This window comes from Coregonus lavaretus (assembly GCF_964263955.1).
Source record: "Coregonus lavaretus genome assembly, chromosome: 28".
Classification (NCBI taxonomy): Eukaryota; Metazoa; Chordata; class Actinopteri; order Salmoniformes; family Salmonidae; genus Coregonus; species Coregonus lavaretus.
The window spans coordinates 16,243,731-16,264,121 of NC_140015.1; the positions used below are offsets into that span (position 1 = coordinate 16,243,731).

The window sequence follows — 20,391 nt, forward strand, 5'->3', positions numbered from 1 at the left end:
CATGAAAGCCAAGATAACGGTTCTTACTATTGGATTTTGACCAAGATGGTTACAGTGGAGGGGGAGTGTACCCTAGTAGCTGGGCGTGTCTGCTGCTCTACGATAATATAAAGGGACCTAGTTGTATAGGCAGTCATCTTGTTAGGTTCATTTCTTGTACATTTAATACAGGGAAATCAAAAAGGAGCAAAATGAGTCTGACAGCAAAGGACAAATCTTTGGTCAAGGCCTTCTGGGGCAAGATTAGTGGAGAGGCAGATGTCGTCGGCGCTGAGGCTTTGGGAAGGTAAGCCTTCTTCAAAAAAGAATTATGAGAATGGTTGTGTTTAACCTGTTGACAGCGGCCTATGTGCCTACCCGGACGAAACATTTTAACATACAATAAGTCAACTACTTTGATTACATTGTAGACACAGACGATGGATGAAATATGATACGCGTAATGCTTAGAAGTTGAAAATCGAATAAAAACGCCTATGGTACAAACTATTCTGTCCCTTCCTTTGCAGGATGCTGACTGCTTACCCCCAGACTAAGACCTACTTCTCCCACTGGGCTGACCTGAGCCCCGGCTCTGCCCCAGTCAAGAAGCATGGAAGTACCATCATGGGTGCAATTGGTAATGCTGTCGGAAAGATGGACAACCTCGTTGGAGGACTGAGTGCTCTCAGCGATTTGCACGCTTTCAATATGCGCGTTGACCCTGGAAACTTCAAGGTTCGCTCCCAGATAACCTATTATCATTATATTGATCACACTCGACTTAAACTCTAAGTCTGTTGCTGCCTTAATCCGTCAATATTAACTTTAAAAATATACTTTTCAGATTCTGTCCCACAACATCCTTGTGACCCTGGCTGTTCACTTCCCTGCGGATTTCACTCCGGAAGTGCACATTGCTGTGGATAAATTCCTTGCAGCCTTGTCCGCTGCCCTGGCTGACAAATACAGATAAATTGGAGTTCAGTTCCTGCTCTGTTGTTATCACAATAAAATAAACGGGCAATTCATCAAGTTACGTCCTCTGTTTGTGTCCTTATTCCACCACATTTCACCATCAAGGTCATATTTGAATGTTAGCACTACAACAGGCTAAATACATTAGATTACCACATTATACAAAATTGAATGACAAATGAACGAATACATTATTTTAAAAATAGGGCTTTAGGCCCACCATGCGCTAGCCAATTGTCTGCGCCAATTGTCTGGGCTATTGATACTGTTTATAGCGTGTTAACTAAGGGTAACTGGTTGTTTAATAGCCTAGCTAATTTAAGTTTGCCAATGTATTTTCTGTTTTTCGATTAACTAAATACAATTTGAGTAATTAAATGTATTTTTGACACCGGCATTTTGTAGTTTCTCTTTGATGCATGGTATTTAGGGTATTTTTTACAACAGGTGGAGACCTTACAGTGAAATGCTTACTTACAAGCCCTTAACCAACAATGTAGTTTTAAGAAATAATACCTAAAAAAATAATTAAAGCGCATCAGTAAAATAACAATAGGGGTTCAACAAGGGTTCTTCTAAGATCCTCAAAGCTCAAAGTTTACCTTATATTTGAAATATTGTATTCTGCTTTGCCACTAAAATCATAATAAACACTGACAACTAAAATATTGTGTTAGTGTTGTTAATGTAATGCGTATTATTATTAATAATAGGGGAGGGGGGCGGGGGGGGGGGGGTTCAATTTGAAGAACCCCTAAAGGATCCTCCAGGAGTCTGGGTAGCTATTTGATTAGATGTTCAGGAGTGTTATGGCTTGGGGGTAGAAGCTGTTTAGGAGCCTCTTGGACCTAGACTTGGCACTCCGGTACAGCTTGCCGTGCAGTAGCAGAGAGAACAGTCTATGACTAGCATGGCTGGAGTCTTTGCCAATTTTTAGGGCCTTCCTCTGACACCGCCTGGTATAGAGGTCCTGGATGGCAAGAATCTTGGCCCCAGTGATGTACTGGGCCGTATGCACTACCCTCTGTAGTGCCTTGCGGTCGGAGCCAGAGCAGTTGCCATACCAGGCAGTGATGCAACCAGTCAGGATGCTCTCAATGGTGCAGCTGTAGTACCTTTTGAGGATCTGAGGACCCATGCCAAATCTTTTCAGTCTCCTTAGGGGGAATAGGTTTTGACGTGCCCTCTTTACTTGCCTCGAAGCGAGCATAGAAGTAATTTAGCTCGTCTGGTAGGCTTGTGTCACTGGGAAGCTCGCAGTTGTGCTTCCCTTTGTAGTCTGTAATAGTTTGCAAGCCCTGCCACATCCGACGAGCGTCGGAGCCGGTGTAGTACGATTCCAGCTTAGTCCTGTATTGATGCTTTGCCTGTTTGATGGTTCGTCGGAGGGCATAGCGGGATTTCTTATAAGCTTCCGGGTTAGAGTCCCGCTCCTTGAAAGCGGCAGCTCTACCCTTTAGCTCAGTGCAGATGTTGCGTTTAATCCATGCACTTATTGATGAAGCCAGTGACTGATGTGGTGTACTCCTCAGTGCCATCGGAAGAATCCCGGAACATATTCCAGTCTGTGCTAGCAAAACACTCCTGTAGCTTAGCATCTGCTTCATCTGACCACTTTTTTTATTGACCGAGTCACTGGTGCTTCCTACTTTAGTTTTTGCTTGTAAGCAGGAATCAGGATGATAGAATAATGGTCAGATTTGCCAAATGGGGGGGCGTGGGAGAGCTTTGTACGCATCTCTGTGTGTGGAGTAAAGGTGGTCTAGAGTTTTTTTTCCCCTCTGGTTGCACATTTAACATACTGGTAGAAATGAGGTAAAACGGATGTAAGTTTCCCAGCATTAAAGTCCCCGGCCACTAGGAGTGCCGCCTCTGGATGAGCGTTTTCCTGTTTGCTTATGGCCATATACAGCTCATTGAGTGCGTTCTTAGTGCCAGCATCGGTATATGTAGTGGTAGAATATAGATGAAAACCAAATGCCTGTTATAAGACTGGGAATATAATTATATACATCTACAAGTGGTGCTTTTGTAATTTCGTCTGCACAAGGGATTCACCTTAATTTCTTTTATTTAAAAAATGATTATCTCTTTTTGCTGTTTGATCCACTAACAAAACACGATTTTAAAGAGCGGGACTGTGGGTTTAGGTTTAAGACCGCACTCTCACAGACATACTGTGCGAAGAGAACATGCTCTATTTAGGCTTGTACCTCGTTTGGGGAGGTACTGTCTGGGATGGGGGGAGGGGGTGGGGGGAGGGGTTGAATTGTTCAGTTCTAATGTTGTCATTCTGTCTTTTTTGTTTTTTTTTCGGTACTTTTTCTCAACATCTACCACCGTACATTATTACTCTGAGACAAGTTATTCTGGGGTTTCTGGGCGCTCATTGCTTTTCCATTCTATGCTCTAATGACGGGGTTGTATAACGGGAATGCCCAGAGGGGCCGAAACAATGCGATCAAATACATTTTGTGGAACACCAAAGGGGTTAATAACCCAGTGAAACGTAAGAGGGTGTTGACACACTTAAAGGGTTTGAATGCAAATGTTGCATTTCTACAAGAGACTCACTTGAGGACTGGTGAGCACTTCAGGATGCGTAGGGACTGGGTTGGTCAAGTGTTCCACTCTAACTTTCATAGTAAATCAAGAGGGGCTGCCATTTTGGTTGATAAAGTCACTCCCTTTGTAGCTTCTGAGGTTATCGCTGATCCTAAGGGACGATACGTCATAGTAACCGGTAAACTGTTTTCTACCCCTCTTGTTTTGGCTAGTGTTTATGCTCCCAATTGGGATGACACAAGTTTCATTTCTTCCTTTTTGTCTGCTATACCCAATTTAGACTCTCATTTATTGATTTTAGGGGGGGATTTCAACTGCAAAATGTCCCCAGTTCTTGACAAGTCCTCACGAACAACTACAGGCCCATCTAAATGTGCCCTACTTATTCAAGCCTTTCTTCAGAAATATGCCATGTTTGAGGCCTGGCGTTTCCTACATCCTACAGATAGACAGTATTCCTTTTATTCTCATGTTCATCAAACATACTCCCGGATTGATTACTTCTTTTTGGACAAAAAACTTTTGCCTAACCTTCGGCAGTGTACTTACAAGAGTATTGTTATTTCGGACCATTCTCCATTAGTGCTTGAACTAGAGTTTCCCCAGCGACCTCCTATGTGTTATCAATGGCGTCTTAACCCCATTTTACTCTCAGATAAGGAGTTTGTCAATTTCATTTCTTCTGAAATCACCTTATTCCTAGAAACTAATTCAACACCAGGTATGTCCTGCTCTACCATATGGGAGTCTCTCAAAGCATACCTACGTGGCCAAATTATTTCTTATACAGCCAACCAAAACAGAGTTCGCTCTCAGCGACTTCGGGACCTGAGCGAATCCATAGCCACATTGGATGAGAAGTATGCCACGGTTCCTTCCTCTGATCTGCATAAAGAGCGCCAACTACTCCAATCTGAATTTGATGAGCTTTCTACCAGGCAAGCTGAACAGCTACTCTTGCGAGCTCGGTACAGAGTGTATGAACAAGGCGACAAGGCCAGTAAACTCCTTGCACATCAGATCCGTAAATCTGAGGCCTCACGTTTAATCCCACAAATAAGGACCCCGTCTGGTGCCACCACAGTTATACATAAAGAGATCAATGATCAATTCAAACAATTTTATTCTGCGCTATACACCTCTGAATCCCCTCAAGACCCTTTGCTGATTGATTCCTTCTTTAATGGCCTGAATATGCCTTCAATTGATACAGACACCCATGACTATCTAGAAGAAGAATTTACACCTGAGGAGATTGCAACAGCAGTGTCCGCAATGAAAAGCGGTAAATCACCGGGTCCGGATGGTTTTCCAACCGAATTTTACAGGACGTTTTCTGGTCTGCTTTGCCCATTCTTGTTTCGACTATTTGCAGAGTGCCTTAATACCTCAAAGCTACCGCCTAGTCTTTATCAAGCTTCAATTTCATTACTATTAAAGAAAAACAAAGACCCTCTGGAATGTGGATCCTTTCGCCCAATCTCGCTTTCAAACTGTGATTACAAAATCCTAGCCAAGCTTTTAGCCATCCGTATGGAAGGCTCGCTGCATCAAGTAATACACTCTGACCAGACTGGCTTTGTGAGAAATAGGCATTTGTTTTTCAATATTAGGCGCCTTATGAATATACTGTACTCCCCTGCGTCGGAGGACCCAGAGGTGGTGGTCTCACTTGATGCAGAAAAAGCGTTTGACCGCGTTGAGTGGGATTACCTAACAGCCACCCTTTATAGATTTGGCTTTGGCCCCAAATTCATTGCGTGGATAAAGATTCTTTATTTTTCCCCCATGGCTTCGGTACGGACTAACAACTTGTCCTCTGACTATTTTCCCTTGCACCGCGGATCCAGACAGGGCTGTCCACTCTCCCCCTTGTTGTTTGCTTTGGCAATCGAACCTCTCGCCATTGCATTACGCTCTAATGATGCCATTCAAGGAATAACCCGGACGGGCTCAGAGCAGAAAGTCTCGCTATATGCGGATGACCTCCTTTTGTTTATCTCTAACCCTGATACCTCATTGCCACGCGCCTTATCTGTTCTTAAAAGGTTTGGATCAATCTCAGGGTACAAGCTGAATCTAGGCAAGAGTGAGCTTTTTCCTGTAAACAAGGCTGCTTTAAAGTGCTCTTTTACAAGCTCTCAGTTGAGGATTGTCCGGGATCAATTCACCTACTTGGGAGTCAAAGTGACAAGGAAATATTCAAATCTGTTTCAGGAAAACTTGGTTGCTCTAGCAGACAGTTTGAAACAATCTTTTGCTTTTTGGAAAGCGCTACCTCTTTCTCTTATCGGAAGGATTAATGTCATTAAAATGAGTGTGTTGCCCAAATTTCTATATTTATTTCAATGTCTACCCATTTTTATTCCAAAATCTTTTTTTATTTCACTGGATCAAACATTCATGCATTTTATTTGGGATGGCAAGGTACCACGGATTGGTAGGAAACATTTACAGAAGCCTAAGTCATTGGGGGGTTTAGCTCTACCAAATTTTCAGACATACTATTGGGCTGCAAATTTCAGAGCCCTTCTGTACTGGCTGCAGACTGATCCTACTGGCCCTAGACCAATCTGGGTCCAGATGGAGTCTGAATCGTGTAAACCTGCTGCACTTTCTTCTGTGTTGTGCTCGTCTCTCCCAGTGTCCCTTGGCAAAAGGTGTGTCAACCCAATTGTAAAGCAGTCTCTTAAAATTTGGAATCAGTTCCGCTTAGCCTTTGGCCTCCGAGGCTTTTCTCTATCAGGCCCAATCAATCAGAACATTTTATTTCCTCCATCTTTGAATGATGGGGCTTTTGACATCTGGCACTCACTAGGCCTCTCCTCACTAGCCCAATTATTCTTTGATGATACATTTGCCTCTTTTGCTCAGCTACAGGAAAGGTTCAACCTCCCCCAATCCCACTTTTTCCGCTATCTCCAGACTAGGAACTTTGTCAGAGCTAACACACCTGAATTTCCCCATAGGCCTGTGAATACAGCTATAGAGAGCATCCTGGAGCTGAACAAGCTTCCTAGGGGCGCAATTTCAGATGTATATGCAATCATTCATGACTTACAGAACCCTTCTTTGGTGCCTTTAAAGACTCGATGGGAAAAGGATTTGGGGGAGGAACTTGGGGAAGACACCTGGGAATCTGTGCTGCGCAGGGTGCATTCGTCCTCTTTTAGCACTAGACACAGCCTCATTCAATTCAAGGTGGTTCACCGTATCCACTGGTCTGGGGCCAGACTTGGAAGAATATTCTCTGATTTTGATCCTACCTGTGTCAGATGTAAAATTGAACCGGCCACACTGTTGCATATGTTCTGGGGCTGTCATAAACTGTCAGGTTTCTGGGAATTAATATTTAAATGTTTCTCTGATATATATAACACTGTTATAGATCCCTCTCCCCTTACAGCCCTTTTTGGAGTACTGCCCATAAGCACCCCCCTGTCAAGAATCCAGTCGGACACTGTTGCTTATACAACTCTTTTAGCTAGACGGCTAATACTACAGAACTGGAAGATGGCAGCTCCCCCATCTTATAAATATTGGGTGAGAGATGTGTTGTGCTCTCTGAAGCTAGAAAAAATTAAATTCAATTCACGTGGGAACCCCAAACTGTTTAATGAGGCTTGGGCTCCATTCCGGTCTTACTTTAAACAGTCCATCCTCTGATAGCATTCCTATTAAAACCAAAATAAGTCTATATTTGACCCCCCTGTGACTTAGGGGTTGGATGAGCATTTCTCTGTGTTTTTTTTCTGGGGTGGGGGTGGGGGGCATTAAGGTTGATGTGCTTATTGATTGTGACCTGCGGATGCCCTGTTCATCTCGCCCGGGCAGAGACTAAGGTGTGAGCTTGTTTTTCCCAGTTATTTTTATTTTTTTAATTCTGTTCACGCCTACATAAAATTATCAATATTCATTTTTTATTTTTAAAGCATTGTAACTTTTTATTTTTGGTCCAGTGGAGGATTGGTCTGTGGCCTTGACTGTCTGTGAGTGGTTGCATTTCTCCACCCCATCCCTTAACTGTTTACAGGAACAATGGTGAGGTATTTGCTCTGTCCCTATACTATAGATTGCCCTTTAACCTTTTGTAGCCTTCTGCCTGGTGTTTAACTTGTCTAAAGTATGGTATCTTTAAAGTTATATATATATATATTTTTTTTTAAATTTTTTTTTTTTATATGTATTATTTGTATTTTTGTCTAGTTGAGTATATTATTTATATTGCTTTGTCTTGTCTGTGTGTGTGTAAAACTTAATAAACAGAGTTCTCAAAAAAAAAGAATATAGATGAAAACTCTCATGGTAGATAGTGTGGTCTACAGCTTATCATGATACTCTACTTCAGGCGAGCAAAACCTCGAGACTTCCTTAGATATCGTGCACCAGCTGTTGTTTACAAATATACAGACCACCACCCCTTGTCTTACCAGAGGCTGCTGTTCTATCCTGCCGATACAGTGTATAACCCGCCAGCTGTATGTTATTAAGGTCGTTGTTCAGCCATGACATGGTGAAACATAAGATATGACCGTTTTTAATGTCCCGTTGGTAGGATATACATGCTTGTAGTTCGTCCACTTTATTAACAAGCGATTGTGCTTGGCCAATAGTACCGATGGCAAAGGCAGATTAGCCACTCGTCGCCGGCTCCTTACCAGGCACCCCGATCTCCTCTGCGATATCTCCGTCTCTTTCTACTGTGAATGAACGGGATGAGGGCCCTGTCGGGTATCTGGATCAAATCCCTCTCATCCGACTCATTAAAGAAAAATTATTAGTCTAGTTCAAGGTGAGTAATCGCTGTTCTGATGTCCAGAAGCTCTTATCGGTCATAAGAGACGGTGGCAGCAACATTATGTACAAAATCAGTTACAAACAATGCGAAAAAACAAACAAAATAGCACATTTTATTAAAGTATTTTTGCCCATCTCTGCACATATATGTCTGTAAGTTAAAGGGTCTTATTATTTCGTACAAATGTGTATTGTTTTCACTTTATGTGAAGTGAAATTTGGTGAGATGTAGGCTAGTACTAGTGGGATAGTCTCTCGGGCTTTTCTTGTGCGGCTTGTTCCTGCTTGGTTTTACGCACAGGCTTGGTTTTACGCACAGGCTTGGTTTTACGCACAGGCTTGGTTTTACGCGCAGATTGATGCACTCAGGCATAACATGAGAGGCAAAAGATTACGGATGAGAGTTTCAATCCATCTGCAGTTTTTCACAGGTTTGATGGGATTACCTGAATTGATGCAATAAATCTTTAAAAAACTTTTTACCCCTTTATTCTCCCCAATTTCGTGATATCCAGTTGGTAGTTACAGTCTTGTCCCATCGCTGCAACTCAGTACTGACTCGAGAGAGGCGAAGGTCGAGAGCCATGCGTCCCCCGAAACATCGAACCCGGATCTGTAGTGACCTCTAGCACTGCGATGCAGTACCGTAGACCGCTGCGCCACTCCGGAAGCCACAATAATTCTTGCAGCACTATTTTGTATTTTACTCACCGTCACCGGATTTGTTTGAATAAAGCCATGCATCAGTTGCCCTCATTTTGCAAGATGGCGCGATCTGTCACATTGATGTGGATAAATCCCGTGACGGTGAGGGCAACACTCCCAAATCATATTTTAAATGAATTGTGTTAGGCTACTCAATGTGTTTAAAATAATTTTACATTAATGGGGTATGACATTTAAAATGTTGCTAAAAAGATTGACTTGAATGGGTTTTTAGGTCCAACATTTTTTAAAGCATTTGTTGACAGTGGATTGCAGTCATTCTAAGGAAATACATATTTACATATCTAAAGCAAATAAAATAAATATCAAAATATACTGTAGTTATCAATTAGCAAACATTATGTGATGGTCGGCAGGTAGCCTAGCGGTTAAGAGTGTTGGCCCAGTAACCGAAAGGTCGTATGTGCCCTTGAGCAAGGCACTTAACTTTAATTGCACCTGTAAGTCTCTCTGGATAAGAGCATCTGCTAAATGTAAAACATTTGATCATCTGTCCACGCTTTAGGAAATAATTTATTTTTCAAATTTGATGATGTGTAGGCTAGGCCTATACATGTGCATCGCTTATTTGAAACCTCTGAAGGCCTAACTAGAAACCATTTGCCATCAGTAAAATTGCAGGTGAGCATTTTCCATCGAAAAACTACACTTCAAAAACATAAATGCTTTTAAATTGATTTTATTATTTTCAATATGTGTAGCTATGGCACAGCTTCCAGCCTAACAGACTGGAGTTGGAGTGTAATCTCTCTTCCATATTGATACTGTCGAGTGACGCTCTAGTGGTACTGTCTGCCGAGAGCGGACACAACGACAGCCAGGAACTTCTGGAAGGCTTCCTGAGTATCAGCACTGAAACCGGCGGGACCGAGCTTGGCGGCCACGCACACGGTGATGCAGTCGGCGAGGAGCTGTGGAGAGGGGACCGTACAAGAACCACATGGAGAATGAAATATTGGAATAAGCTTTACATCGGCTCATAACGCTATTTAATGCAAAATACTATGTATTTTTGTATTTTGTTTTAGTTTGCTAAAGTTTAATACTCACCCTGAAGTTGTCGGGATCCACGTGCAGTTTCTCCGAGTGCATCACACTCAGTGCAGTATAGGTGTTTTTGATGTCATCCAGGTTCTGCACAGCTCTGTCCAGTCCGTGCATCACGGTCTTTCCGTGTTTGGCAACAGCGGGGTTACCCATGATGGCAGCGGGTGTGGACAGGTTGCCAAAGGTGCTGAAGTGCCTCTGAGTCCATGGAGACACGATCAGAAGTCTAAAAATAAATAAAACAGGCTGCAATTACAATTATACTTCACAATCAATAAGGTCTGTATCGCATTTAGGTCATTTAGCAGACGCTCTTATCCAGAGCGACTTACAGTTAGTGAATGCATACATGTTTAGTTTTTTTATACTGTATCGCACCAAAAGGTGAACACCGCGATTTCCTACTACACAATTAGTGCTAAATAGCCTAGGTAGCCTATTATCGTGTTATTATTTAATGATATCTACATAAACATTACAAGAATGTACCTGGCCAGGGCCTGGGGTCCGATCTCATCCACGCTGATCTTTCCCCACAGGCCTACGATGGCACTGCGCTCAGCATCTGTCCAGTCGACCATGTTGACGTTTGTTTGTTGATTTCCGTTGGTACTTGCAAAATGTTACAAGGGATCCCTGAGCTTTTTCTCTCCTGTGATGTCCAATTTATTGATGTTCAGTATCTCCGCCCTGAAAAGAACACAGAAAATGATTGGATGAATGTCTGGGGGGGGGGGGGGGGGGGGGGGGCACATATCAGCAACTTCATCCCACCTTTAAAGATAATGCTTGGTCATTTAGGCGTTGCCAAATTCAAAATATTACGGATCGAATAAACAGGTCAGTATGAAAATGTATGCACTCACTAACTGTAAGTCGCTCTGGATAAGAGCGTCTGCTAAATGACTACAATGTAAATGCAAATGTAATGATTAGCCTTCATAAACACATGCATACTTAATGATGCAATCGAACATAATTTTAAAAAGTAAAATGTATAGACCAATAAAGGATTTAGGTTCCTTTAGCCCTAAATTATCTTTTAATTTATCGTTGTAATATTTACATTGAATTGTACTATTATCTTTGTAAAATGCTAATTATTAATGTAAGTGTTTATTTAGGGTCTCATTTAAAAAATAAAAACCTAGATTGGGTGTAAACTACTGAAGAAAGAGCATGACAAAAAATGTGTGTTATCTTCATATTCAGATGGCCCCACCCATTTGATAGTTCCATATTTCTGGTATTTTTTAATGATGAATCGAAATGTCAGTTGGGGAAAAGCCGTTGTTGTATAGGCTAGCCTTCATCAGGGGAATTGCATGATAAGTTCTATCTGGAGACACAATTTGAATATTAGCCTATTTCATTCAATGAAAGTGTAAAGCTTTTTGTTTAATTCCTCTGAAATAAAATGCATGTAGCCTACATATTGTTAAATGTTTTGTGATAGGCCTAGGCAACGCTTTGCTACCAGAACAAAACCTTTCCATTTATTTTTCCATAGGCTACAGAATCACATAGCATATACTCGCTCACAAATGAGTGCTGCAATATTAGACGAGTCTTAATACTTACGACTAAACTTTAATTCTAAAGAAAATATTGAGGTTTTAAGTGTTTCAAAAACCCTTTGTTATTCAATATATATGAAATAAATGCATGCACTGTTATGGCAGCATTTTTACTAACGAAAGTATTATGTGCAAAGGTCATATTTTGGGCATTACACGAATTGGCTCGGTTGCATAATTATAAAGTATAACAAACATGAATCATGTCTTGGACAAATGCCCAATCAGAGGTGGAGCTAAGATTATATCAGGGTGTGCCTTTTCTTGTGCGTCAATAAAAAAAGCCTCTGAGTTTTCCACGCTCACAAGCTTCTTTTCTTAGCATCCTCATTTAGGTGGATAAACGGACAAGACGCAGCTATGAGTCTCTCAGCCAATGACAAAGCCAACGTGAAGGCCATCTGGGGCAAGATCCTCCCTAAATCCGATGAGATTGGAGAACAGGCTCTTTCCAGGTAATTACATAACGATGTATGATAAATTATAGACTAGGGACATGTAGGCTGTTCAAATTATTAACACAGAATTCCTCAGTCAATTTGGAAGCTATAAATGCTTAGCCTAAAGGAGATATCTGGAACCTAAAATGGTTGTTCAGCTGTCCCTAAAGGATAACAATTTGAAGAACCCTTTTTGGTTCGAGGTAGAGAACACTTTTGGTTCCAGATAGAACCCTTTTGGAACCCTTTTTTCTAAGAGTATATGCCGGCGAAGAAAGGGCGGGAGCCCCGACCGTGTGAATGATTATTGAAGATTCATTTTGGCTCACCTGATTTCTAATGTCCACGACAGGATGGTGGTTGTCTACCCCCAGACCAAGGCCTACTTCTCCCACTGGGCTTCCGTGGCCCCCGGTTCCGCTCCAGTGAAGAAGCACGGCATCACCATCATGAATCAGATCGATGAATGTGTAGGCAACATGGACAATCTCGTTGATTTCTTGTCCAATCTCAGTGAACTGCACGCCACCAAGCTGAGGGTGGACCCCACCAACTTCAAGGTAAGAGAATAAGACTGGAAAGAACACACACCAAAATCGGAGATTTTACCTGTGTGAATGTGAAATAATCTATTTCCCTTTTCATTTGCAGATCCTGGCTCACAACCTGATTGTGGTCGTTGCCGCCTACTTCCCTGCGGAATTCACCCCCGAGATCCATCTGTCCGTGGACAAGTTCCTGCAGCAACTGGCTCTGGCCCTGGCGGAGAAGTACCGCTAAACGGGAGTTCAGCTGTCAAACTGTCATCCGAGGCATAATGTCCATCCAATATTGACACACTGACAATAAACCTAATTGAAACTCATACAAAGGTGTTTGTTGTTTGTCATTTTAATTGTCTCCCATTGTCTTGTGATATATATTGTCGGCTACATTTGGATTCTCTTGTATAATGGATTTGTCACGTCAAGTATAAAATAAAGTTAACAGCCTATTTCACATTGTTTCAAGGGCATTTCATAAAAATTATGCACTTCACAATGAATTATATTTTTACTCCACTTTTGCATACACCTTGACATTAAAATGTCCTAAATGAATGTGCCTGAGACCAATATGTTGTGGCCAGACATTACTCTTCATTGTCATATAGCAGGATAGCATGATTGATTTCCCTGCTGTAACTGGCCAAATAACTACACAAGGCCATTTACGTAACTTTAACGGGATGCGTTCTAAATTAAATGGGGAAATCTTGGGAACTTTCCCTCCAGTTGACTGCAACATATGGTATTCCAACAGGTATTCAGAGGTGTTTCTCAATAGGCCTACCTCAATAAACTGTGTACATATTTTCCAATCCAAAGCATGGATGTCAACAGGACCTGACTTTCGGGGCGTTAGCCCCGAATGTTTTTGGGTCAGCCCCGAATCTTTTGCACTGCTGCAATTGGGTAAAAAAAATTGTAGTCAATTGAATGCGCCACTTAGTTCATAGAGCTGTGGCTGTGGTTAGGTGAAACTCCCGAAGTCATCCAACCATTATAATCAGGAGCAGGGGCGCAACTTACACTGAAATGTATTTTCTACACTGTGGAATAATAGTAAAGACATCAAAACTATTAAATAACACATATGGAATCATGTAGTAACCAAAAAAGTGTTAAACAAATGAAAATATATGTTATATTTGAGATTCTTCAAATAGCCACCCTTTGCCTTGATGACAGCTTTCCACACTCTTGGCACTCCATCTGCTCTAAAATGTGATTAGTTCGGCCAGTTAGCCATAATAATAATAATAATAATAATAATAATAATAATAATAATAATAATAATAATAATATCATTCAAGAAGATCGAAATGCATATTCCCATGAAACTGAATTGGATCAAATGGTTGGCATACATGCAGCATGGAGGTTTCACCTTTAAAAAGTGAAGAATTAGCATTCACGATTGACAATGATGATGGCCTAATTTATAATAAGGTAGGCCTAATTTAAAAAATAGAACATTTTCCTTTAGCCACTTACAGTACGTGTAGGCAATCATGCAGTTTGGATGATGCATTGTATGTATACTATAAAATGATGTTATACAATAGGCTTCATGTTGGTACCATCTTTCATTCAGAAATAATTCCAGCACCATTTTGATTGGGACAGCATCATTGCGCTGCTTTGATAAAAGCATTTAAACTCATCTTGATAAATTAATCAATGTCAGATTTTTGTTTTCACTGAATCTCCTTTTGGATATTTGGTTACAATTAAGCTGGGAAATGTTAGCTAGAGTAAATTCTGAAAGTATTCAGACCCCTTGACGTTTTCCACATTATGTTATGTTACAGCCTTATTCTAAAATTGACTAAACATTGACCGGTCATTCCCTGTTTTGAGCCCCATATTTTTAGCTAAAAAACCCCACAAAACACCCCCCACAAAAAAAAACTGTGTGGGGGGGGGGGGGGGGGGGGGGGGGGGGGGGTTGCCTGTTTTGCATGTTATTTGGCATTAATACTTGTCACATATCAGATTGCAAACAATGTAAAAAAAATAAAAAATAAAAAATAACATTACTTGGGTTAATAAAGCCGCATGCAAACATGGTCTCTTTTTTGCTTTCTTGAGTAAGGCTACTCCAAAATGCAGGTGTTTCAGCCTAGCTCAGTGCTTTCTGTGGTGATGGTGCAGCCAGTGGAAAATAAGGAGCTTAGGGGTTGGCAATGTCAGCTAGCAGTCATCATCATGAATCAAGTTGACTATCTACAGGCAAATCCTTTTTAATCCGTGTCATATGAACAGAAATAATGAAGAGAAATTATAGATAAAACGTATCGGTGCTCATCGGCCATTGTTGGAAATTGCAAATTCAACAATAAGTTGTTTGGATGGAATCAGCGGCTAACAACAAGCATTGCAAAGCAATCACTAGCCTGCTATTCAGTGGAGTGGCTGTGTGGTCCCAATTCTGGGTTCAAGGTTCTCTTTTCCAAGCTTAAAATGATAAACTCTCAACATTGGCCATGCTGACAATCCAGCATGATTTCTGCCGCGCTCAAAACAACTGTTAACTCGGAACAGTGAAATCTGACTTCAGTGAGTTCAAGACAACTGGGAACTCGGCAAAAAATGAGCTTAGACTGGGAAAATACGTTTTTAACGGTCATCCAACTCTGAATTGTAACTCGGGAACTCGGGCCTCTTTCTAGAGCAACGACCTGAAGCACACTGACATCATCAAGATTCGATCTTGTTTTTTTCAGAGTTCCCAGTTGTCTTGAAAGCACCATAAATCCAGTAGTACTAAGTCATGAGGTCAAAGGAATTGTCCGTAGAGCTCTGAGACAGGATTGTGTTGGAAGGTTAACCTTCAGAATCCACCAACTTAAAGGTAAGAGAATAAGACTGGAAAGAACACAAACATTTTTTTCTGAGTTGTTACCTGTGTGAAGATGAAATAATCTACATTTTATTTTCCTTTGCAGATCCTGGCTCACAACCTGATTGTGGTCGTTGTAGCCTATTTCCCCGCCAAACTCCCACCCGAGATTCACCTGTCCGTGGACAAGTTCCTGCAGCAACTGGCAGCGTTGCTGCACAGCTATTTTCAGGTCTCTCCAGGGATGTTCGATCGGGTTCAAGTCGGTGCTCTGGCTGGGCCATTCAAGGACATTCAGAGACTTGTCCCGAAGCCACTCCTGCGTTGTCTTGGCTGTGTGCTTAAGGTCGTTATCTTGTTGGAAGGGGAACCTTTGCCCCAGTCTGAGGTCCTGACCACGCTGGAGCAGGTTTTCATCAAGGATCTCTCTGTACTTTGCTCCATTCATCTTTCCCTCGATCCTGACTAGTCTCCCAGTCCCTTCTGCTAAAAAACATCAACACGGCATGATGCTGCTACCACCATGCTTCATCAGCGTAGGGATAGTGCCAGGTTTCCTCCAGACGTGACACTTGGCATTCAGGCCAAAGTGTTCAATCTTGGTTTCTTCAGACTAGAGAATCTTGTTTCTTATGGTCTAAGAGTCCTTTAGGTGCCTTTTGGCAAACTCCAAGCGTGCTGTCATGTGCATTTTACTCAGGAGTGGCTTCCGTTTGGTCACTGTACCATAAAAGCCTGATTGGTGGAGGGTTGCAGAGATGGTTGTCCTACTGGAAGGTTCTCCCATCTCCACAGAGGAACTCTGGAGCTCTGTCAGAGTGACCATCAGGTTCTTGGTCACCTCCCTGACCAAGGACCTTCTCACCCGATTGCTAAGTTTGGCAGGGCGGCCAGCTTTAGAAAGAGTTTTGGTGGTTCCAAACTTCTTCCATTTAAGAATGATGGAGGCCATTGTGTTCTTGGGGACCTTCAATGTTGCAGAAATGTTTTGGTACCCTTCCCCAGATCTGTGACTCAACACAATCCAGTCTTGGAGCTCTACGGACAATTCCTTTGACCTCATGGCTTTGTTTTTGCTCTGACATGCGCTGTCAACTGTGGGACTTTCCAAATCATGTCCAATCAATTGAATTTACCACAGGCGGACTCCAATCAAGTTGTAGAAACATCTCAAGGATGATCAATGGAAACAGTAAGCACCTGAGCTCAATTTCGAGTCTCATAACAAAGGGTCTGAATACTTATGTAAATAAGGTATTATTTTTGTAATATACATTTGCAAACATTTCTAAAAACCTGTTCTAAAAATGTAAAGATCTCCACAATTTAAGGTAAGCTTTGTCCCTTGTATGATCTAAATTGATATTGTTTCATGATGATACCATCTATCTTTTCATATTTGTACAGATCATTCTAAAACTGAAAATGGACACAATTCAATGGATATCAATCAACAAAGAGGTAAGAATATATATGCTATAAGAATATGTTGAAGGCTAGCTGTATTGGGTGCAGATGAATGAACTGCTCACTTTTGTGTCTGTGTCTGCAGGTATACAGATGTATGTCAATTGGTATTGGTATGTTATGCAGATCACGTGTACAATCCTCCTCCCTTACCTCTTCAAGGAAAATCCCATAGGCCTCTACATTGTGGACAATCTATGTGTATGAAAACCATTATCAAAAGAGTTTTATTCATCCATATTTACCACAAAAGCCAAGGTATGAATACTGTCGTGTGCATGTTTTGGTAATCATCTGTATAATTACTATTTTTTGTATTCACAGACTTCACCCACCCTACACCTCTGATGAATATAACAGGAAACCTGTTCGATCTCCATGCACTGCAAAATCATTATTGGCTATGGATACGGAGAACATCAACACATTAACATCAACACGTCAGAGGATATACCCATTATACCTGGGGCTCCGCTGGGAGTTTACCTTATATTTGATTTTTTTTATTCTGCTTTGCCACTAGAATCTTAATAAACACTGACAACTAAAATATTGTGTCATTTTTGTTATTGTTAACCGTATTATTAATAATAATAATAGGGGAGGGGGGTTAGTTAAAAAATTAACCCCAAAATGTTATCTTATGATCCATTGAAGGGGGTTCTTTGACATTATTTTATTTTACATTTTTAGTCATTTAGCAGAAGCTCCTATCATACTGGTCCCCCGTGGGAATCGAACCCACAACCCTGGCGTTGCAACCGCCATGCTCTACCAACAGAGCTACAGAAGAACACTTCTGAAGAGTTCTTCGAAGAACTTATAGGGGTTCCCCCACAGTTTCAGTTTGAAGAACCCCTAAAGGATCCTCCAGGAACCTTTACTTTTTAGAGTGTATGTAGTAGCGGCCTATAAAACCAACAACAATGTTATTAACATATTGTTGCTTTAGTAAAGATCAGGATTATTAATTATCAATCGACAATGATCAAGAGCTCATTTATGATTTTCAATTAATAGCATTTGCCAGCTTATTTGACAAAATCACAGACTTGACTACAGATAAACCTAGGCTGTATAGGCAATCCACTTTGACTATGGCTGCAAATAGGCTATTGAGGCGGCTTATTATGCTTTATGCAATAATAATGCACTAAATCACAGATTGGGCACATCATTGCGCACATGTTGTCACACATCATGAAACACATTGAGGCAAAAAGTACAGACCGTAGCCTAGTGGCAAAATATAACTCGATTGGTTGAACATGAAATTAATTTCAATATGATTGAAATAGCCTTTATATGCCCATGTATGTAGGCTACATTTTAATACAGTCACCTCGTTTTTCATTTGAAGCATACTTTTATCCCTCACTTGTTTGAAACAATTGCAGATACTTCAATTGTATCTGTTTTTGTAGTCAACTTCGTTCTGACGTTATAGGCGGTCACGGTCAGACAGATAGGCTAAACAACTTACGTAAATGAAGGGCAAAAAAACATCTAACCATGCACTTTGGTTGCTCTATGAGTGGTCTGGATCACTCATAGACGTGCAAAGGTTTTTAAGAGTGTTTTTAAGAGCCACGTTACTTACGAAGGCTCTGGGAAACGACTCGGCTAATAAAGACAAGAAGGTTCTACACTGTAAGACTTTTCTGTAATTTTCAAAAGTAAAACACTGTAGCATGCACAGTAAAATACCTTAAATGTGTTTTACAAAATTAATGCTGTAGATTGCACTGGATTATGGGTAAAATGCTGAAAAATACTGTTATTATCTGTAATTGTAAGCCCCCTGTAAAAATTACTCTAACTTACTGTATTTCTTTACAGTAGTACCCGAACGCTGCTGTAGTTGGCGGCGCCAAACGGTATGCGGTGTGTGTGTGAGAGAAAGAGACCTGTATCGCATGGCAATGATCTTAAGGCTACGAAGGCTCTGGGAAACGAGGCCCTGCGACTTATATGTATGCTTTGTAAATATTACCTGTAAATAGTTTACTAAAGTGTTCTGCATCGTACTGGCCGCCCACTTGTTTTTCTTTCTTCGATTACATGCCATATGGGGGCCTAGCTCCACTTCCCTCATCTAAATAGGGTATAGCCTAAGTATTGATCTTAAGGATTTTGATGTGGAACTGTCCCCAAAATTGCTAAACACCCCCCCACCCCCTTCTAAAAAAACACTTTGTATAAATACAAATACAATATTTTGTTTCGATGTCTTTATTTTCACTCAGGCAGGGATGTCAGAACATAATCACTTGTCTGGGATGCATTTAGAAATACCGACTGGCCATGCCTGCGACAACCACTTTCATGAACTTCTGCCAGGTTGCCTGGATTTCAGGAGTGAAAGCTGCTCCGAACTTGGCGGCAATGACAATTGTGAGGACGTCAGCCAACACCTGTGGACAAAAAACAAAGAAGGAAGACGTTAAATAAGACTGCCGTTTTTGTTTTACCTTTGGAATTAGACGTATTGTTCTGAATGTTATACGTGTAGGCCTAACTCAGTATAGCCTAAAATATAAACCTATTTCTCAAGACAGAAGGCATACCCTGAAATTGTCAGGGTCGACGAAGAGTTTGTTGGCATGGGTCTCGCTCAGTGACTTGTATGTGGCCAAGATGTTGCCCATGTTCTTCACAGCTTTATCCAGAGCTCCACACACGACCTTGCCGTGAGCAGCAACTTTGGGGTTGCCCATGATTGCTGCAGGAGTGGACAGATCTCCGAAAGAGCCGAAATAACGCTGAGTCCAGGGGTAGACGATCAGGACTCTGTCATTGCAAGAACACAGACATATGTGGATTATTTTCAAATGTATTTCAATTATATGCCTAATTAATACTCTAACATGCTCCATTCAAGTTTAACAATATCAACTCAATATTAATAGTAATGATTAGATAACATGACAGGTATAATAGTGTTATAATTACTCATGATAAGCTACATTAAATTATATACTTGAATCAGGCTGAAGCCGTGACCCACCTTCCCAGAGCCAGTGGTCCGACCTCATTGATATCTACTTTGCCCCACACAGCACTGATGGTGCTCTTCTCTGCATCTGTCCAGTCAACCATGTTGTCAGTGTTTGATCTCCGGTTTTGCAACAAGATACAATTAATTAATGTCTTGTGTAGGGAGACACTTTGCCTGCAACTTATATTTATGAGCGCTCTCCGCCCACTGGAGGCGGCGCATGTGATTGGCTCTGGCAAAGATAAGTATTGGCCAAGTGAGCGCTTCAGCTCTCGAATTTGATGACCTAAATTCCAATCATTTATCTGTTAAAAAACACAATAAATGTTAATTTATTAGTTGTTACATTATCAAGTCTGTAGGTTAGATCCTACAATCTGAAATCATATGTAAATAGGCATATACAGTTTTATCTAGATTACCAACGTTTCAA

The 20,391-nt window shown here is 41.2% G+C and overlaps 3 protein-coding genes across 3 annotated transcripts; 2 read left to right on the forward strand and 1 right to left on the reverse strand.

Annotated features, from left to right (window-relative positions):
- Positions 1–140: 140 nt before the first annotated feature.
- Positions 141–1,018, forward strand: LOC311103988 (hemoglobin subunit alpha-like). Its single transcript, XM_084145626.1, has 3 exons — positions 141–286; positions 510–717; positions 827–1,018. The coding sequence occupies exons 1-3, from the start codon at positions 192–194 to the stop codon at positions 953–955; spliced, it is 432 nt and encodes a 143-aa protein (XP_084001752.1). The 5' UTR covers positions 141–191; the 3' UTR covers positions 956–1,018.
- Positions 1,019–9,708: 8,690 nt separating this feature from the next.
- LOC311103893 (uncharacterized protein) lies at positions 9,709–20,113 on the reverse strand. The gene is made up of 8 exons (XM_084145523.1): positions 19,968–20,113; positions 19,528–19,750; positions 19,252–19,374; positions 12,773–12,868; positions 12,439–12,642; positions 10,582–10,712; positions 10,096–10,318; positions 9,709–9,956 (listed from the first exon to the last, which is right to left on the reverse strand). The coding sequence occupies exons 1-8, from the start codon at positions 20,057–20,059 to the stop codon at positions 9,825–9,827; spliced, it is 1,224 nt and encodes a 407-aa protein (XP_084001649.1). The 5' UTR covers positions 20,060–20,113; the 3' UTR covers positions 9,709–9,824.
- LOC311103985 (hemoglobin subunit alpha-4-like) lies at positions 11,992–12,968 on the forward strand. Its single transcript, XM_084145622.1, has 3 exons — positions 11,992–12,124; positions 12,462–12,669; positions 12,761–12,968. The coding sequence occupies exons 1-3, from the start codon at positions 12,030–12,032 to the stop codon at positions 12,887–12,889; spliced, it is 432 nt and encodes a 143-aa protein (XP_084001748.1). The 5' UTR covers positions 11,992–12,029; the 3' UTR covers positions 12,890–12,968.
- Positions 20,114–20,391: the final 278 nt, after the last annotated feature.